The sequence below is a fragment of the Silurus aristotelis genome (genome assembly GCF_946808225.1).
Source record: "Silurus aristotelis genome assembly, chromosome: 8".
NCBI classification, from domain to species: Eukaryota; Metazoa; Chordata; class Actinopteri; order Siluriformes; family Siluridae; genus Silurus; species Silurus aristotelis.
In genome coordinates, this window is record NC_139581.1 from 11184903 (window position 1) to 11204814 (window position 19912).

Sequence of the window (19912 nt, forward strand, 5' to 3'; positions counted from 1 at the left end):
GTATAAAGATAGCAGATAGATACTGGGATATGTTTTTCTTTAAAATCCTCTTGTATTCCATGTCTGAGATAAACCAGTACCACTGACTAGTAAAAATAAAAACAAGAATCTCATAATGAGTTCGATGTTTACGTTTTTATTCGACTTTTTAGTATTGACGAAGTAAACATTAATACACTGATCATGTTTTAAGATAATGATGAATACTTAATGCTCCAAAAGCAGTTAGTATTTAATAAGTAAGAGAGATTTAACCTAAGCTTGTACATTTTCAGGCTTGGAAGTCCAAAGTTCCTGTTTTAACACAGATGTGTTCAATCAGGAGTCTGTGAGCAGAGAGAATGATAAAGCAGCACTGATTAAGCAAAATTTCTTTCACTTGCAGAATGAAGTCAAACATTTACAAATCTGGAACTTTATACCTCTTCATGCCCCAGAAAATGAGTTTTGTAATGCACTGGATACCATTGCAGGAAGTTATAATGAAAGATACACATTAATGTTCGCATTTATCCTACTCTAATTAACTCTGTTTATGAGCTTTGCTGCTTTTATTTATTCATCCTCATTTGTATTCAGCAATCTTTCTTTTCACTTTATTCAGATGTCTTTCATAAGAAACGGTCTCTAACAAAAAAGCTTTTGTTTTTTGTTATAGTCTACCACTGGGGAAAAAAAGCTCGCTCATGCTACTGCTCTGAGCAGTCTATTGTTTTTGCTGTGTTACAGAAATATGGAATCCAAATCCTGTAGCAATATAAAACTGTCCTCCAGTGGACAAGTAATAGCAAAAATAGGAGAATTTTTTAACACCTAACTTTATGTTCTAGTCAACAGAGGACGTTATAGAAACATTCATCATGTATTCGACAGGTTCTAGAAGATCTGGCTAAAACAGCCATAAAAAAAAAACATGCAATGGAAGACACAACTAATTAAAGTTCAACTAACACAACTAATCTCAAAAGGTACATTTTTGACCAAATAAATAAACAGACAACTTTGGCTAACATTTTGGCGGTGTGTTGCATGAAAAATCATTATTTGACATAGCAACAATAATTTCCATTTGATCTGTGTTGTGAGTTAGGAGTTATTGGTATGGTGTTGCTGTATTTTGCTAGATGTACCTTCATATTCTAATTGTCTACCTTTAAAAAAAAAAAAAAAGATTACTACTAACACACCATGAACCAATGGGGACACGTTAGATTCAAACAAAAATGTTATTTTGTGAATGTCAATAATGTTAATATATATAAATGTTGCTGCAATGTAGAGACGGTTATAATAGTGTGTAAAAACATGCTCAGCAACATTTTCTATGCAATAATTACATTTTTATTTTAAAGAGCATGAACATTCCTGAAACTGTTCAGAAAATGTTTTAGGCTAAGATTGTGATCCTGCACATGCTAGTCTGTATTTAAGTATAATTAGGTAAAAACCTGAACGCAATATCTGTGAGACAATATACATATGTATCTATCATTCAAGCTTGTGCCTTAAAGTGTTCATATCATTATTATACCTTTGTATACTTTTTCGCTTTGTGATTTTTTTTTCCTTGTACCAAACCATATGGAAAGCACTTTGTTATAGCATCGTATCATAAAGTCAACATGTCTTCTATCTAGTGAGAAGAGGCAGAAATCACGGTGAGAGAGAGAATGAGCCATGTGGTCGAAAAAAGCTTTTTTTCTATTTCAGCTGACTGAGCCACATAATGGAAATCTGGGTCTTGATGAATGGCCAGAAGGCAGTGAAGCAAAGCATGGCAGAACAAACCGTAGACTGCAGGCACGACCAAAAAGCTAACAAATAAACTGCATAGCACATGGAGAGAAAAGGTCTCATCTCAGTTCATTACCCACTGATATGAGCCCCCATTCTCAATCTGGACTGATGTACAGTCTTTATTCACTATATTAAAGTTGACATCAGAAGTGTGCAACAAAAATGTGTGTGTGTGTGTGTGTATATGTGACATCACAGGATGTCATGGGATACAAACAACCCTTCATCATGCCTTTGCTGAATTTCTGGGGCCACCAAAAATCTAGATAAGGGCACAGCAAAAGCTTCTCTATAAGAGAGTTAATATCAGTGCGATGCAAATCCGAGCAGTGACTTCGATAGATCCATCGAGTCATGTTTCATATGACTCTCACAGATCCAGCGATAGCCCTTGAGACTGCAAGTCAACTATGCAAGTGCTATTTTTTCTACTTAACACTTACGAGAGAAGTAATGAACGGTGCGCTTATCTGATCAATTCCCGTTTCATGGCTTTACAGCTCCGAGCCAGCAGATTAAATGAGAACTAATGGGAGAGGAAATATGATTTGGAATTCTATGTGATGGGAATGTCTGTCAGCTGTCTTTAATAGGCACAGCAAAATTAACGTTCAGTGTCCTCATGCTGCAGTAATGAGACAGAAGATAAATTACTTTTCGTGCAAGGTTTCATTTTGACTCATGCACATGCACACACACACACACACACACACACACACACACACACACACACACACACACACACACACACGTACTGCTATAAAAATGTGTAGCATGCAGGCACTCATTCTGGAAAGGCAGTCTATTCAAAATCAGTGTAATAAGACACATGCACAAGATTGCTTAAGGTTGCATGCTTAGTACCGTGGCTTAAATGCTTGCAAGATATTTCTGAATTAAAAGTTATTTGACAAGTCTCAATAGTAAATCATCTGATTAGTCATTTGTTTATGGTCCATATTATTTATTTTGCAGTAAACATGTGTCAATGTAAAAAAAAAGACTCATTACTTCAGAAAGTGCAAGTGAAAACTTTCATCCGGTAAGAAGTTAGAGGTTATGTTCATCACTGACTTCCCACTGGGACATTTGCTAGACACACTTACGATGGTGTTAAATAGGAGAAAAACAGGAGCGTTCACAAACATAAGTGATAAACAGATTGAATTACATATTAACAAGAAGCACCATGTGGAAGTAGTGGAGATACAAATTGTAAATACAATACAGTGATATAAACCAGTGCTGAAAGATTTAGCTGTGTTGGGTTACAGCAGATACTCAAATTAAGTTATATGCCAGATGATGAAGGTATGGATCCTGAAATTATGAGGAAAGTTTACAGATAAGGTGGTGAGACTGATTGAAAGAAGTTAAGCTCCAATATATTCTTCTTTTTAACCACAGTTAATGCAAGGATAAATCTCACTGGCACCATTGTCAGGATGTAGTTAAATGGCATTGTAAATAATTGAAAAAAGGACACATAAACACATTTTACAGGACAAAATTGGTAATTATGCTAATTACAAAGATTAATATTGTATTACAAGTGGTATAGGGTGGATTTTTTTGCTTGGATTGAGTGATTTATAGCAAATCTGTCCAGCTCTGATCCATGGTTGGCACCTATTCTTGGCCTTTTTATCCACCCTTACTGCTAGCTCTACATCAGTATGCTAATGATAGTCAGCTCTATCTGTCCTACCCTCCAGTTAACCCCTCAGTCTGCCTTCCAAATATTATAGCCTAAATGAAGGATCACTTTCTCGAACTCAACCTTTCAAAGCTAGAGATTGTTGTCAGCCCAGCAACTCCCCTCAATCCAATAAAACATCAAATTCAACCTCAGTTTATTGTTGCTACTACTATCAAGGTCCACCAGGAATCTTGAGGTAATGATATATGAGCAGCCTGCCTCCATAAACCACACTGTGGTGATTTCCCAATCCTGCAAGTTTGATTTGTATGTCAAGAAGTACATCCCATACCTGGAATGTATGACAACTCGTTCAGACACATTGAATATATTTGTATTTGGAAGACACCTTTATCCAGAGTAGCATGTGTAGTCTTTATCATAAATATAGACTACAATACAAATCGATAAGGGGCTAAACACAAAGCTCGAACCATGTTAGGAAGGAGTTACGGTGGGAGTTGGTACAGACATGAAAAATAACAAATTGAGTTTTAATCTGTTCTCAATTCCCTCTGTAGCAATTTTACAAGTTTTTAAATGATCTTCAATCAAAATACACATATCATTGGCTTCTGTTTATCTGAGTCTTTAATACTTGACTATTGAGTAAGTAATGTTACTTCACCCACCCAATTCAGTTTCATTTATATATATCCTGTAGACAATAGACACAAAGTTGTTTAACAGAATTTTAATAATTTGTTACCACAATCACTCTTACAATCTTACAGTGTGTGTGTTTGTGTGTGTGTGTGTGTGTGTGTGTGTGTGTGTGTGTGTGTGTGTGTGTGTGTGTGTGTGTGTGTGTGTGTGTGTGTGTGTGTGTGTGTGTGAATGTGTGTGTGTGTGTGTGTTTACGCCATAAAATTAAATACAATTATAATTACTTCTTTAACCTAAATCAAATGTTTACAGTTTACATAGCATACTAATATTATAACATGCAAAAAATCTTTGGTTTTGTGGTATTTGTGATGTATAGTTAAAACATGTATTCTTTTAATCTGGAGAAATATACTCTATTACAAATCAGTTCACTCATGGCCAATGAATCATCTTAAAGAAACATTGAATAAGGCTTAGTTCCCACCATTTGGGACAACATAAATTCATATCCTTTAAAATGTCTCCAGGTTAGGTTTGTTACCATGGTTCCCCAAGGGAATGAGACGCTGCATCAAAAACGCTTTGGAAATGTTCACACGTTGTCCACGATCTGAATCATGTGCATAATCAGTCCAATGGAAAGTGCAGGGAGACCTCTCCTGGGATAGCAGATGAACAGCTGCTCCAACTTTTGCTACTGTTCCGTTCTGTAGATATATATATGTCCAGTGCTCACACTGGGCACATTCGGTGAAGCTTCTCCTGGTCTGGGGACCTGAAAGGGAGGAGGAAAGAATGCCTGGAGCATAACAGGTTGTGGGATGACCGAGGGTACATTGGGAAGATACCCTAATTTAGGGTAGAGGAAGGCACTGGCCTGAAGTAGATTCCAGGAAAGAGAGGGCCTGGAGATCCCCTACTCTCTTAAGAGAGGAGATGGCCAAGAGGAACACAATCAAACCCAAAAGGCACCTCGGTCAATGGCTCAAAGGGAGGCTCTGACAGGGCCTCCAAGATACTGGTCAAGTCCCACGCAGATCACTCTAGTTCGCACCGGAGGCTGTACCATGGAGGAAACGTGTCACCAACGGGTTCTTACACAGCAATTGCCCTGAGAGGGGGGCATAACAGGCTGCAATGGCAGATACATAAACATTTAGGTTGGAAGGAGCCAACCCTTTGGAAAACCTTTGGAATTTCAGCACTGGGCCGACCAGGCAGTTAAAAGCGATGCATCCATTGTAATTGTTATGTGGCGACCAAGAACTCCCAGAACAGGGCACAAAAACCTGGGATCTCTCCACACAACTAAGGCACGTAGGGCTCGCCGCATGACCTTGATGGTGTGGAGTGGATTGCCCCTCCAAAAGAACCCTTGGGTACTGAGCCACCATTTTGTGAGGTTTATGTGCAGTAGGCCAAATGGAACCACATTGGACGCTGCTGCCATCAGACCCAGCCGTCTTTAAAACTACTTCACAGTGAGTGATTGGCCTTTTCTGACTCTCCTGACCCTGAGTCTCAAAAGTGAGAAGTTCAGCTGACATAGACCCAATATAAGATACAACCCTCTGTCCTTTTGGGGAACTATGAAGTACTGGCTAAAGAGCCTGAATTCTCTGTTTAAGGGAGGGACCACCTAGATATCCTCCTTGCTCAGGAGATTATCAACTTCTTGTTTCATGACCAGAGCCTGCTAAATCATTTAGCCTTAGTCTACAGTGTGCAGGACCCAACAAGACATGTCTGCCAGAACTTCCCAGGCTGCTAGATAGTCTCTTAAGGGAATCAGTGTCTCGAGACTCACCTCTGGTGTGCATAGAGCCAGAGCTATGCCCTGGTGCAGCTTTAGGTGCCTCCTGAGAGGCAGCAAACCCCCCAAATCCGCTACGGTACCAAGAGGAACACGAAGAGGGCAATCTCTGGAGCTGGCCATGCCCTGAAGCACTAAAAGTGGCAGGGTTAACAAACCAGCTCCCTGAGGGGCCCAGGGCAAACACCGTATACTGAGGTGCACAGTGGCCTTTCCTGGCGGGGTCTTTAGATGGTCCTGTTGGTCTAGGGCGTCACACAGGATCACTAGCAGGGGAAGTGCGAGTAGCAACGATCTGCCTTTGCACATCTTGGTGCCTGGAGGTGCTGAGTTGAGGTTGGTGCTGCGCCCACCGAGCAGCCCCGCAAGGGTGGCCATGGACCGGCCAATAGCTCTAGCGGTCTCTTTAGTAGGTGTGCGGGTTTAAGAAAAAAGCAGACCCTGGCACGGGGTAGTGACGCAAGGATGCAGAACGTGCTTGTCGAGCTTACTGAATGGGCAAGCTTTCTGCTGATCAGATCATCAGCAACTCAATGTCGAGTTTGTCAACGGCTCAGGTCACTGCCTTCAATAGCTCCTCGAAGAGAACTGGCTGAGGGGGTTTGTCTGAGGGCTTACTGAAAACAATCCTCTCCCCCTAATCAGAGAAAGAAAGGTAGAGCTGGGCGCTTTCGTCGCAAAGGGAAGAAACCGCAGAAAGGCATGCTTCCAAACCTTGCGAGAGAATGCTGGATCCAGCAAGTGAGGAATGAGAAAGGGACAAGCCCATTTCCAAACCCTCTGCTGGGTCCACCTGCGAGCCCCAAGTCCCCAAACGCCGCTTCGCCTCAGCCATGGCCTAACCATGGGGAGCAGGAGCACCCCCCTTAAAGCATTCGCATTGACATGCGAGCACAATCTTCGCAGTCAGCTCCCTCGAGAACCTAGCATGCTCTGCTCCCAAACAAGCAACACATAGGCTGTGCATATCCCCCTCCGAAATATAGCGGGGGCAAGGATGAACACACAGCCGAAAAGAGTGCTTTCTCTAAACAGTCGCTTTTATTTTCTTTCTCCGGACATGCACACACTGAGCGTTTTCTGAACAAACAGAAGCTAACGCCGGTTTCATTTCATGTGCTTCCTGGTCATGATGTCACCCTGCCGGTGATGCTGCGCCTTCCATTGGACTGATTATGCACGAGATTCAAAGAGTGGACAATGCAGAAGCGTTTCCAAAGCATTGTTGACACAGCTTGAGTTCCTGAAGGGGACGCATGTTTACTGATATACCATATGTTGATTTATATGCTATACTGTACATTTATATGGCATACAGCACATGTAAATGCCCTTTATTCACCTTTAAACACACAAAGTAAAAAGCAACAACACAATTTTTTTACTTTTTTAATCAAAATCAGCTCACAACAAAACAATTGATTGTAGATTGTAGATTTTAATAGATTTTTTTTTTAAGTTTAATGTTCATATCTTTACCTAATAAGGAACATATTACTGGGTAATTTTACAAAATGTTGGATTGTTGGAATATTGAATGTTAGATTTTACCCTAACAATTGCTTTTTTTTATCATTATATAATAAAAAATTATTTAGTGAAAATGTTTTCTGTGAAAGTCTCTACAAGGTGAAATTAATATTTTAATTCTTACATCAAAACGCTTTATTTTAATTAGGAATTCACATTTTGCATATTTAGACAAAGCTTTATACTTATAAAAAACAAATAAATGTTAAAAAATACTTTTTAAAACTTTTTTAAATAAGTATTTAATAAGCAATTAGATGAAAATGTATAACTGTTGTATTCTAATTGTTGTATTAACGTATTTATCAGTAATGTATTGGCTTACTGCGTACTACTTAGTGGGCTCTTTTTGTTATATTTGTTGCCCTAGCTTCTGATCAGTTGGTGGCTAATTTATTTTACAGCACTTGTATCACTGTTGAGTCCCTGAAAGGCTACATGCTTGACATGCATACTGCCTCGCACATTGTAAAGAAAGAATCTGCTAAAAGAAAACATGCAATCGGAAGAAAAATTCCAGTTAATCTCTTGACACAAATAAAGTAGTAGCTTACATGCTTTTTAACAAATATATGAAGATTTCTATGTGTTGAATTGGTCATGGCTTGATTTATTGTTAATACAGAAATTAGATAGATGGAAACACTTTTTACTAGTGTGTCAAGAGGAGGTGGTCTTCATAAAATTTGTCCCATATAGAGGTCTAATACAAATTTCCCAGCCGTAGAGAAAGAAAAAATTAAGAGACAGGAAGGAACCTAGCCCACCGACCAGAGCGCAAGGCTGACCTAATTATTAATCACTGCAAATGCAGCAACATGACACTTTTTAATTAATTGGCTGACTATGTGTGGCCTATTTGCCAACATGTTTGGGGAGCAAGTCTTACAGCATGGCTACAGACGTGTTGTATTTAATTAGGACTGGAGGCTTCTCTTAGCACAAGCCCCAGAGTGGGACGATCATGGCTAGCACTCTCCGTAGGGATGCTCGGATGCTATAATTTTTCAGGTCACTTACGCAGACAATTGCAAATTTCTAGCGAAATTAAAAAATCCATCTAAAACAACCATAAGACTATCTAGTTCTGTAATGGAGCTCTAGTAGTATTTTTTTTTTCATGAGCAAGGCTCCTTCTTTAGAATGTAATTAAAACTGAGTACTTTTCTCATTCTAAGTTTCACCATGAGAGATTTAAACAAATCTCAGCTCGCATCAGTAAATTCTCATGTGAATTACAAACAGTGAATGAAAAAGAAAAGTAAAATTGCTTCATTTAATAGCAAAAAAGCTTCTTTAAAAAATATATTTAATTTTGAAATCTGTGATTGTTTAGGCTGTGCCACAAAAGAGTTTTTGGTTTTCTTTGCAATACTGCATGGCTGTTGCCTCTGACTAATATTGGATTTATTTGATGCATCTGTTGCAATAAAAAAAAAATTCTAATCAACAGCCCTTGTGATTTATATGAGGCAGAATATACAGTAGCATCAGGAGAAGGAATTTCAGAGTAAATGTCTTGTGTATTGAGTTGAAATTTGTGCATATATAAATAAAAATTTAATTCAGTATGCAAGTTTGTGGACTATTACCTAATAAAAAATATACATAGTAAAGTTTGCAAATTAACAAGCGTAGGTAGTCTTTGTTTCTGATAATATTCAATTTGATCAAATTCCTGTAGGTTAAAATACTGAACTTTATACGAAGGACTCTGGACAAAGATTAGACTAGACTTTCTATATTTCAGCCTGAATCTCATATGTTGATTTACCAACAAAATTTAGTAAGCTAGCAACGAGTTTTCAAGTCACAGATCCTACAAATTCGTGACTTCATGTCAAAATCAAATTTCTCTAGAGCCTCTTGGATTTTTTATGGTTTCATTTATTCCCATTTGTGTGGTGATGAACACAATATTGGTCTTCTACTATTGTGCCCTTTCTAGCTTTCACAGGAAATTGCAGCTAAGATGGATTTTGTATGTGATCATGGCTCGTTCAGCCTTAATAGCAGGATCCCTCAATAAGATCATAACTTGGAGATAAACACTTCACACGTAATAAAATAGTGCTTTTCTGTTTACTCTCTCCCACTTTCTGACAGCTGTTTGAAATTCAATTTAGGCAGATATGAAAAAATCCATAGGTAATTATATAAGAGCCAAGGCTCTATTACTGTTGCTTATGAATACTGTAGAATAAATCAATCTAAGTTAATGACTTGTCAAGAATGGGTTTGATTTATCTCAGGTTGACAGTACTGATGATCACAAAACGTCTTATTTTACCCAGAAACCTGCCTTATGCATTAATTAATTGTTAATTATGTTTTTGTAAGACAAGGCAACCTTAAATGTAAACATCATAATGATTACAATGTTGGGAAATAACAGTCATTATTGCTTATTATTTAATACCAACATGTGTCATGTATTGCTTGATCCAGTAATCAAGTATAATAAATACAATGTCTTTGCTATATACACATTTAGAATTGAAGGTTGCAACAGAATAACCAGATTCTGTTGAGAAATATGCACACACTCAAAAATCCAAAGCTAGAGAAACACAAATGCCCCATTAATGCAAAGGCTGTGCACTATCCTCCTTGCTAAATTATCACCATGGGTGGTAAGAGTCAGTGGAACAGGGAATGAATTTCCCGCCTCTTAGAATAAAGCCCTTGAGTGCTTTTCTCTCTCCTTTAAAGAGAAGGGCACAGACATTGCAATGACACACCATTGAATTGTAATAGTTCAGTGGTTTAAAAGCACTTAGACACCCCTTTAACACAGAGACAGACCCAGACACATTTCCCAAAAGTACCGTTTCGGCCATTGCTAAAAGCCTTTTACAGCAGAGTTAAAGGCAGCAGCCTTCACAGGTGTGAAATTACTGAGAAAGAAGGGCACATGATGCATCTCTTCCTGCATTGCTTAAACACATGACTAAAATTTACCTAAGCAAATGTGAACAGTACACATGCATTCTGTTTTTATTTTTAATCAAGAATGCTGGTTTGCTTTTGGAAGACAAAATTGATTTATTGTCTTTATCAATAATCTCCAGTCTATTTTCTCCATTATCTGGGATATGATTTTTTTTTATTGGATATTCTTCTAGGCTAGTGTATGGACAAGAAAATTATAATAGGCTCTGCCTTCTGCCTATAAGTTATTTATTTATATGATTGTTTACTGCATCAAGGTACTGTGCTGGCAGTATTCCATCATGAAACAGAAAGCCCAACAGGAAAGGCTTCATCAGATTGGTTTAGGCTTTATTGTCTAGGTTTATTTTAGCATCAGAGAGGAGAAGGAAAATTAAAACTGCTTTCTAAAAATGCACACACACTACTGTATACCTGTGAAATAAAAGGACCTTGCCGCACTCAGGAACGCTGCCCAAATAAATAAAATGTATATTAGCTCTAGGGTTGTTCATCTCAACATCTTAGCACTGACTCATTCAAAGAAATCCACTCAATGTAGGCTTGAAAACATGGATACATTATTCATGCAGCCACACAGTGCAAAATGCGGCTAAAAGAGCCTTTGTTATATTGCTGGGGATGACCTGCTGCTGTGCTCAATTTCACTCAACTTATCAGCACAACTCCTTTCATATCCCTAGAGGAGCATGAGGTGCAATTTGTTGAAAGCAGTAGGGAAATACGTGAACACAGGTTGTAGAGAAGCTCCTTTTCAAAATGTCCCCTGTTTTCTCCCATTATGCAGAAGAGTCAAGACTGAAAAAAGTCACTATTATTTGTATTTACCCTTAAATAATTATTTGGGCAGTGTCATGCTCGGAATGGTTTAACAGAAACACACACAGGTTAACTTACACTGAAGGGATTCTGTTTAAAACTATTTAATAAAGGGTAAGGAAAAACAAACAGGCTCAAAAACTACAGATGGAGTACAAACCAAACAACAATGGGCAAGGGGTAAAAGGTGGAGGAAATGAGAACTGGAAAAAAAAAACATTGATGTAGATCATATAAGATGAATTGGATGGCAGAAAAATTTACATGATCCTGGATTTGTCAATTTTTCGAAGCTTTTGTTGGGATTTTCAGCAAGACAGCAAGTTGTAAACACAAACCAATTTAGGAGCAGGAGTAACCAAGACTAGATTTAGAGCACACTATTACACAATTAAATATTTATTACTAAAATATCTCACAATTAGGTGGAAAGTACTACAAAAGTTTTGTGACAAACCCAAAACTAAACCATTTTCTTATGTTATTCTAAATCAGATACAGTATTCTGTATCAGATATGGGATTGTGCGAGAATTTTCAATCGAAATAGACTTGATATTCTATTGCTTTTTGGCACACTTTAACATGCATCAGTTACTGTTGTCATCCAACTATGAAAGACAGCATTAGCAATGACTATTTTTAGTAGAGGCATGGGGAATAGATGCTTTACTGGATATTTAAGGAATCAATTCAAGCAAGCCTGGAAAGACCCTACTGTAACAGATCAGTATTTCAGGAGCAGGTGTGTTCACATTCAAAACAGAAATTGGTAAATATAAACTGCAATGATAGGCAGATCCGATCTGAGCAAAACATTGGAAAAGCTCCAAGAAGCTTGTAACATGAATGTAGCCTCACTAAATCGAGGTTCTGAAAGAGACATTACTAGTTTTTTTTCACAATAATTTATTTGTGCACCCATCTAAAACAAAACTACCTGTGATCTGAACAAGCAGACAAGGTAATATGTATCCACTACTACATTTTAATTAAAGTTTATGGCAAGAAAAGATATATCTCACTAACATGTCTCAGAAAGACTATACACGTACTGTAAATCCTATTCTATTCAGTACAAAAATTAACTGCCTTTGAGATTACAAAAGGAACAATTAGGCAAAAGTAAACCACAATGTCCTTGTTAAAGTTGGTAAGCTCATTTCCTGACTGCATCCAATAGCTACATGAAACTTGTCACATGAATTATTTCAATGCCATCTCTAAACTCTCAATTTCATTAAGCATGGTTTTGAGTTATACAATATACACCCATTTCCCCATATTAAAAATATTGTAAAAGTGAGTTAATATGCAATTTTATATTTGATTTTTTTAAGTAACAGACAAATAAAGGATCCCAGGGTTTTTCTATCTGATTTAATTAAGCTCTGTAGGTATTGTAAGAAATCCTTGTGATTTGAATCAGCAAATTACAGTATAGATAGAGTCCATAGGTCTCCGGAGACTTCATTATAAGAATTAGTATGCCCATTTTTAAATTAAAGTGTTAGAATGGGAGTTTGAGATATTGTATTTTGCCATTGCCAACCCAACTTTATACCCATTTAATGGAGATCTATTTAAAGCAGTATAGCTTTCCTTTAACTGATATATTGACCGATGCCAAACACTGCTGAAAATACAAAATGGAAAATTATGCACACACACAAAATTACCAAATATTTTGATTTTTATAACTCCAAGAATGAAAAGCTTTCAGTTGGTTAAAAAAAAAAACATTTTAGCTTGCTTAAAATGATCCATCATTTTATTTGTTAAACAAAATATAGAGAACAGAAAACAAAACCCCGACACTTTTAATCTTAGACAGAGCGTGTGAGATTTGATAATTGTCAAGGAGATAAAGGTGAAACAATGCAGTATAAATGCACAATTCAAATGAAGAACAGCTGAAGCTAATTAGAAAAAAAATGACAGCAATGGTAAAGTGGGTGTGGTTTCAAATCAAGGTTTCTGAGAATTGAAGTTTTCAGAGATTGTGCCATTTGTGGACTGTAATTTATTGGATGCCGTTAGACTTAAATCACAAGTTTTTCTTATGTACCAAATGCAAATCATAAAGACTGATCTTAAATGTTGATCAGAAATATATGCTTTATTGTGGAAAGCTAGCCCACCAGATAAGCTCCACTATACTTCAGAGTTCCATATTTTTTTACAAAAGATTACTTAAAAAACAATGATAGCTAATGTTATTGTAATAATTTATTTTGAGATAGTTTGCTAGTTAAATGTGTTAATAGAAAACCGAAATAAAAGAGTATATACACATTTCCTCTGCTAGCAAAAATTCAAATGAAGAATACAGTGTTTACAAACTTCAGAAACCAAGTCCATGGCTATTGTTGTTCTAGCCTCATTATACTTTAAACATATTATTCCAGTCTGTAAAGGAACAGACTGTAACTGCAAGTTCCTGGTAACAAAAAAACAAGTAGTTTGAAGTGTGTTATGCGCGTGAATAAATATTAATAGTCTTTACATAAAATCTGCTCATCTTTGGTGCTTAGGCAAGATATTTTCCCACTGTTGTTTTGATGATTTACTTAATACCATCAAACATAAATGTTTTGCCTTTTTCAGAGAATCACGTGATAGACTAGTGCCTGGCATCCTAAAGATGATTTGCAGTGTCTGTAAAGAAGACTATCCAAAAATTGCTACAATGAAAAAATTCCCTTCTATAGGCATCCACATTGATTTTTATTGTGAAACATTGTGTATATTCTCTAACCCTGGTAACCACTGGGTTATTTATAAACCCAGAAAAGTGAAAAGAACTGATACGGTTCATAAAGTCTTAGGTCAATTTATCAAACATCCCTGGTTTGCTTTCTAGCTGACAGATGCTATGTAAATGGACCCAAGCTCCTTTGGGAGATAAGGAGTCTGATTGTAGCATAGTTTATTGGGAACTGTGTTCGACATAAATCATCAAGCTTCAAAGACACAGAAGACAACTCACCTTTCGCTTTGCTTTTTGTTGCTGCCTCTAAGGAAAGAGAGATAGAGAAAGAGAAAAACAGACAGAGAGAGAGAGAAAGAGAGAGAAAGAATCAGTCAGATTGTAAAAGCAGAATATGTTGTTCTATAGATACTTTCCTTTAATCTAGCCTTGTTTACATTTAAGTGATATTCCTTGACATTGTGTTCTTCTTTCTGTCAGGCACTTTGAAAAGAGCTTAAGCCTGAATGCATACGTCTTGTCCTTTCATTATTCTAGGCCGTCTGTTTTGCATGCATTTCTGCCATATACACTTGGTGATGAGGAGCATAATGGCGATATTTTACAGCATGTGCCATCTGCATAGAGTTCTTTGCAGAGCCTGATGAATAATTAAGTTCAACCTTTCAGAGTCAGTGTGAACATGGAACATCAAAGGATGAAGTGAGCCTAAAGAATAAAATGACACTGAAGTTAGCGTCATGCGGGAATGTGACAAAAGAATAGCACAATAGGGTCTTTTATCATAGTTCCAAGGACTTTCTTACTTCCTCACAACCCACATACTTCAAGAACTAAGAGCAAAAGAGATATGCATTAGGCACAGCTTTGCTAATTATAAGCGCATTATCTATTTTACACAAAGATTTTTGAAATGAGACATTTTCTGAAAGTGACAGGACAATGATAGAACACTATAATGCTATATCGCTATATATAAAGAGCAGATCATCAATATAACGCCTTCCTGCTAAGAAAGGACTAATGTCTTTAGAGAATAGATTGGGTCTGAGTCTACAGGGCTACAAAGCTCACATTACTCAGTCTGCTGTGAGAAAGGGTACTGGAATATTGTTTAAAGATTCATTGTTTTTGACACTCGTTAATCTCTCCCGTACCTATGCCCTTCCCATGTTCCATTTTAAAATTTAGGTTATTAATCTACGACTCCATCCGAGGTGTCGGAATGTAATAGTGTTGACATAGTCAGACTCCATGATAAGATTCTCCTTGCTGTGGGCAGAAAATGTTTGCCAATTCCTGACAAGAATAACAATGGGTCTCAGCATGCAGTGGAACGCAAATACTTTTAATCGAACTGTATTTGTTTTGCATAAAAATCGTTTCTGTTCTTTTTTTCCCCTGTATATTGATTGTTTTCGCTATGTTCGACTTGCAACTGAGAAAAACAAATATTTCAAAAATAGTCCAAGGAAGTTTATCCAAGGCTTTACTTAATGGAATTTGACTTAATCCAACATGTCAGCTAATATTACAATGACATAATTGATCTCTTCATTCATTCATTTTCAGTAAGTGCTTTATTCTGATCAGCAGATCCAGAGAAAAAGTGGGTACAACAAATAAACCCTAGGTGAGACCTATTCACACACTAATTCACACACACATACCTAGAGCCAAACTAGATTTTTAATTCACCTTACAGAGAATTGCATGTTATTAGTAAATAGGAACAAAATGGGACAAAAGAAACCCAAAGACACATACACAGGAAGAACATTTGGATCTCAGATATCAATGTAAGTTTAAGATCAAACTGGAAGCCCTGGACAAATCCTTTGACTTTGCCACCCAATCTGAGATTATACTGCCATTAAATCAGTATGTGGGTTTGTTAATTTAAGAATGCATTGACATATTTCCTGGGATTATGCATTAGAACATATTGACAAGTGATTTTGGTATGTCACCTAATGATAATGACATAACATGGCAAACATTAAAATCATACTTTCCAAAAACACATTGGGGTCATTTTCTTATGGGTTTATTTTGAATACAGCATTTAACACTTCAAAAATATATTATGTAATCATTATGTATAGTGCAAATGATTCATATGATTTGCATATCGCTTTATTCAGCATGAAAAGTGTCCTCAGTATCCTAAAAAAAAATTTATAATCCAGGCGTTACATTACCTTGGCATCAAAATTAAATATGTATTATGATTCTCTATAGAGCTCCATGAACATTACTGTAAATAAGGACTACTTTGATGTCTTTATTTCCCAGCATCCATCCCTCAGTGTAACAGTAATCAAGGCATAACGAACATACACAGTTCATCTCTGAAAGGCTTCTATTACATGCTCAGCGGTATGATGAATGTCCTCTATGGCCGGCTGTCCATCCTTAAAAAGGCATTAAAATGCTATGCTTGGAGAGGAGAATGGCAATTAGGCTGCAGTCCTACAAGGTCCTCAGCCTCCACTGCTCCGTGGCACACTCAGATCTATGTCTCTCTCATTCTCTCCTGTTCTGAAACCTGCCTGTGGGGGGCAGGTCCCTGTGGTGATTAGTCTAACCAACCATGAGAAGGAAAGGCTTTGTCCTCCACCGCACAAGATCAGGGCCCTTCTCCTTCACCCTGCCAAACAGCTCCATCCCCTGCGGTATATTGTCTTCAACTGACCCTTTCTTCGAGAGCAACTCGTCATACTCTGTTCACAAACTCTAAAAAGACTATCCTATTTTCTTGGAAAAACTGCACAATAAATATATTCTTGGAGAAGTCTCCTGTTTGTGTTTACTGAATAAGCAGCATGCTTGTCCTTTCAATGCCCTTTAAAAGAGCACCGCTTCTCAGTGCTGATAATTAGAAAGAGCTGAGCAATGCATGAAAAGGCATGAGACTTCTTTTGCATTTTAGTTCAGCCTGCATTCTGCTTGATGATAATTTACTTACAGTTTCTGCATGTGTTTGAATACATTTACCCAAAGGTTTACTCTAGTTTAGCTGAAACATGCTAATTTGGCTGAAAATCTCATGGATACTTGCAATACATGTTAAAGATAATGGCAAAGCATTATCATGGAAAATAAGGAAGCATCTTATGTTCGCTTTTATGCTTTCATTACATTACATTTCATTATGTTGCTGTATGCTTTTATTAGCATTATTTACTGAGTTACTTAAAATGAACAAACCATAAGCTTCAAATATGGACGCAGATGCGGGTAAGTAAAAGCTTTATTAAGCACATTTACAGGCTAATGCAAAACAAAAACAAGGTCAGGGAACAAAAACTAAGTTTGAGCTTAAATGTGTTTAATGGGAATTAAAGTGCTAGGCAGACATTACTGTAGTGCATGTTTGTTATAGATGTATTTATATAACATTTATATAACATATGTATATATATGTATTTATTTATGGGTATTTAGATGCAGATTCTGAGATAAAGATGTTAATCAAATACTTCTGCATGGATGAATAAATATTAAATTAGCATGTCACCAATTGCTCTTCAAGTGTAAACATTAAAGCTTGTGTCTCAGCCTCAGCACTCAGCAAAGGATAAAGTGAAAGATCTAGAAGAAAGTGGCAAATGCAGAGAACTGATCTCAACCCCACTGAGATTATTTTAACAGCAAATGGAGGTTTAATTGGAAGTGGGATGTGTGATGGTCAGGTGTCTACAAACTTTTGCCAATAAAGTATATGTGAGAGTTGTTATGTAAAACATTATCGAACATTTCTATCACATTTAGAATGGTACAATCTTTCTGAAGTGATATAATTATTCTTTTTTTTTTTATCACTTAATAATGCAGAGAATCAGTCTGAAATACTGTCATGTATTAAATCTAAAAGAAAAAACTGAATAAGAAAATGAATATGCTACCTAAATATTCACCACTAGGTTTTCCTGGTTAACCAGTTTGGCTTAATGTGACTGGAGTGGCCCATTAAATGAATAATATATAAAAAAAAAAGTGCCCTCTTCCCCCGTCATCCACAACCACGAGAGGTGATGGCCTAGCCATTGTCACCTCCATGCTGTTTCCTTCACCTGTGCTCACCTTAGCATTAATATTTTATCACCTCTGGATTATTGATGAAGCATGAGCTATATGCAATGGGAAGTGCTGCAGGCCAATTACTGTGACAAGTAAACACAATGCACACAGTGAGAACCCCCCCACATAAACACTCCAGACTACCCCATGGGGACACTTAACACTATACGCTTTTAGGCATTTTTTTGTTGTTTTCTGCTTTATGCAAGAACAATGTTACAACTTAAGAGTATAGAGTTATGAAAATAAATCAGAGTATAAAGCCCAATCATATTTGAAGCCAAGTATAAAAACTGCATTGAAAGGTCAATCACACATTTGTACAATACCTCCATGGCTCTTTTGTGGACTCCAGAGGAGAAAATTGTACAGTATTTCAAAGAAATTACACTTAAGTACATATTGAGCGAAGCAATAAAAAAGAGAAAAAGGGAAATACAATAAAGAGGAAAATTGCATGTTATTATGCTGTATTTCATTTTCTTTCTCTCTCTTTATTTCTCTGTACTAAGGAAAGATTTAAAAATGACTTTTGGGAATACAGGATGATCTTGGTAAATGTCAAACCAAATAAGTTTCGTGGCTGTAACATTAGAATTGGTATTTACCCAAAAAACTAAACACCGGAACACATTCCGAAAATGAGTTAGACAGAAATTAGTCCTTATGCTTCCATGCTTCTATTTTATAATTATATACAATATTGGTTAAATAGAGTCTTTATTTACTTACTGCATACTGTTGATGTTCAGGTTTAAATCCAAGCCAAGCAGGTAGTGACTGAATTATTAATTCAAATTTTATTTCTTTGTTTGCAATTTTTTTTATTTTTTTTGCAAATCAGCAAAACTCTGGAAACTGCTTCTCTTTTCTGTGTAGAGCCCTTTTACTGAAAAATTCTGTTCATCATGCCAATATTGCATCTTGATTCTGATTCATTGATTTCATCTTTCTGGAAGGATATGGTTATAATTCTTGGTTATAATCAGTTCAACCTCTTGTATTGTGACCATTGTAACAATGGTTAAATAATTGTTAATTTGCAAGCCGCATAAAGATAATAAAGATGATGCTCGTACCGCGATACTGTGGTCAAATGTCAGTGGTCAAAATAATTTTTATTATTTTCCTGTAACAGTTGATATGATTGTGCCTGTTCTAATACATTATTGCCTTTATAGTTACAACTTATTCACACCAACTTAAACTCTAACCTTTACCATGACCCCATCCTAAACTGAAACTTAATCTTAACCCTAACTCTTACCCTATCCATAAACCTAGCCCTAACCCCGAATCTAACCTATCCTTAACTCTTAACGTAACTCTAACCCTTACCCAACACAAAACCTTAACCTTAAGCCTTGCCTCACTTTTACATTTATGAAATTTGGCAGACGCCCATATCCAGAGTGACTTACATTTACTGTATCACATTTATACAGCTGAGCATCTATGAGGTTAAGGGCCTTGCTCAGGGGCCCAGTATTAGCAGCTTGTTGTGGCTGGGATTTGAAGTCACGATCTTCAGAAGTCCAAAATTAACGAAGTCCAATATTAACCACTAAGCTACCACATCCCAGAGGTTGACCTTGCCTTAATCCTAATCCTTACCCTAAACCTAACTATAGACTTAACTCTAAATTTTACTTTAAGCCGAATAAATAAGTAAATAAATAAATAAATAAATAAATAAATAAATAAATAAATAAAAACACCTGTGCGGCTTTCTGTGACTAACATTTAAGTATCTAGTCTATAATTGGTTAAAAAAGTATGATGTCATTCATTATTACACTATTAATTCTGTCATCATTGTCAAATTGCTGTGATATAGGAGAAATAACACTGCTGTGATATATGGGGAAAGTATTTGGGTGGCTAACAGTCTCTCGCATGTC

At 36.7% G+C, this 19912-nt stretch overlaps 1 protein-coding gene across 2 annotated transcripts in view; it reads right to left on the minus strand.

Annotated features, from left to right (window-relative positions):
- The window catches only part of cadm2b (cell adhesion molecule 2b), a 167742-nt gene that overhangs the window by 43171 nt on the left and 104659 nt on the right, over window positions 1-19912 (minus strand). For both annotated transcript variants that reach the window (XM_083548424.1, XM_083548423.1), the window contains exon 2: window positions 14208-14234. In XM_083548424.1, coding sequence (XP_083404550.1) covers window positions 14208-14234 — 27 coding nt within the window. The remainder of the gene's footprint in view (window positions 1-14207; window positions 14235-19912) is intronic.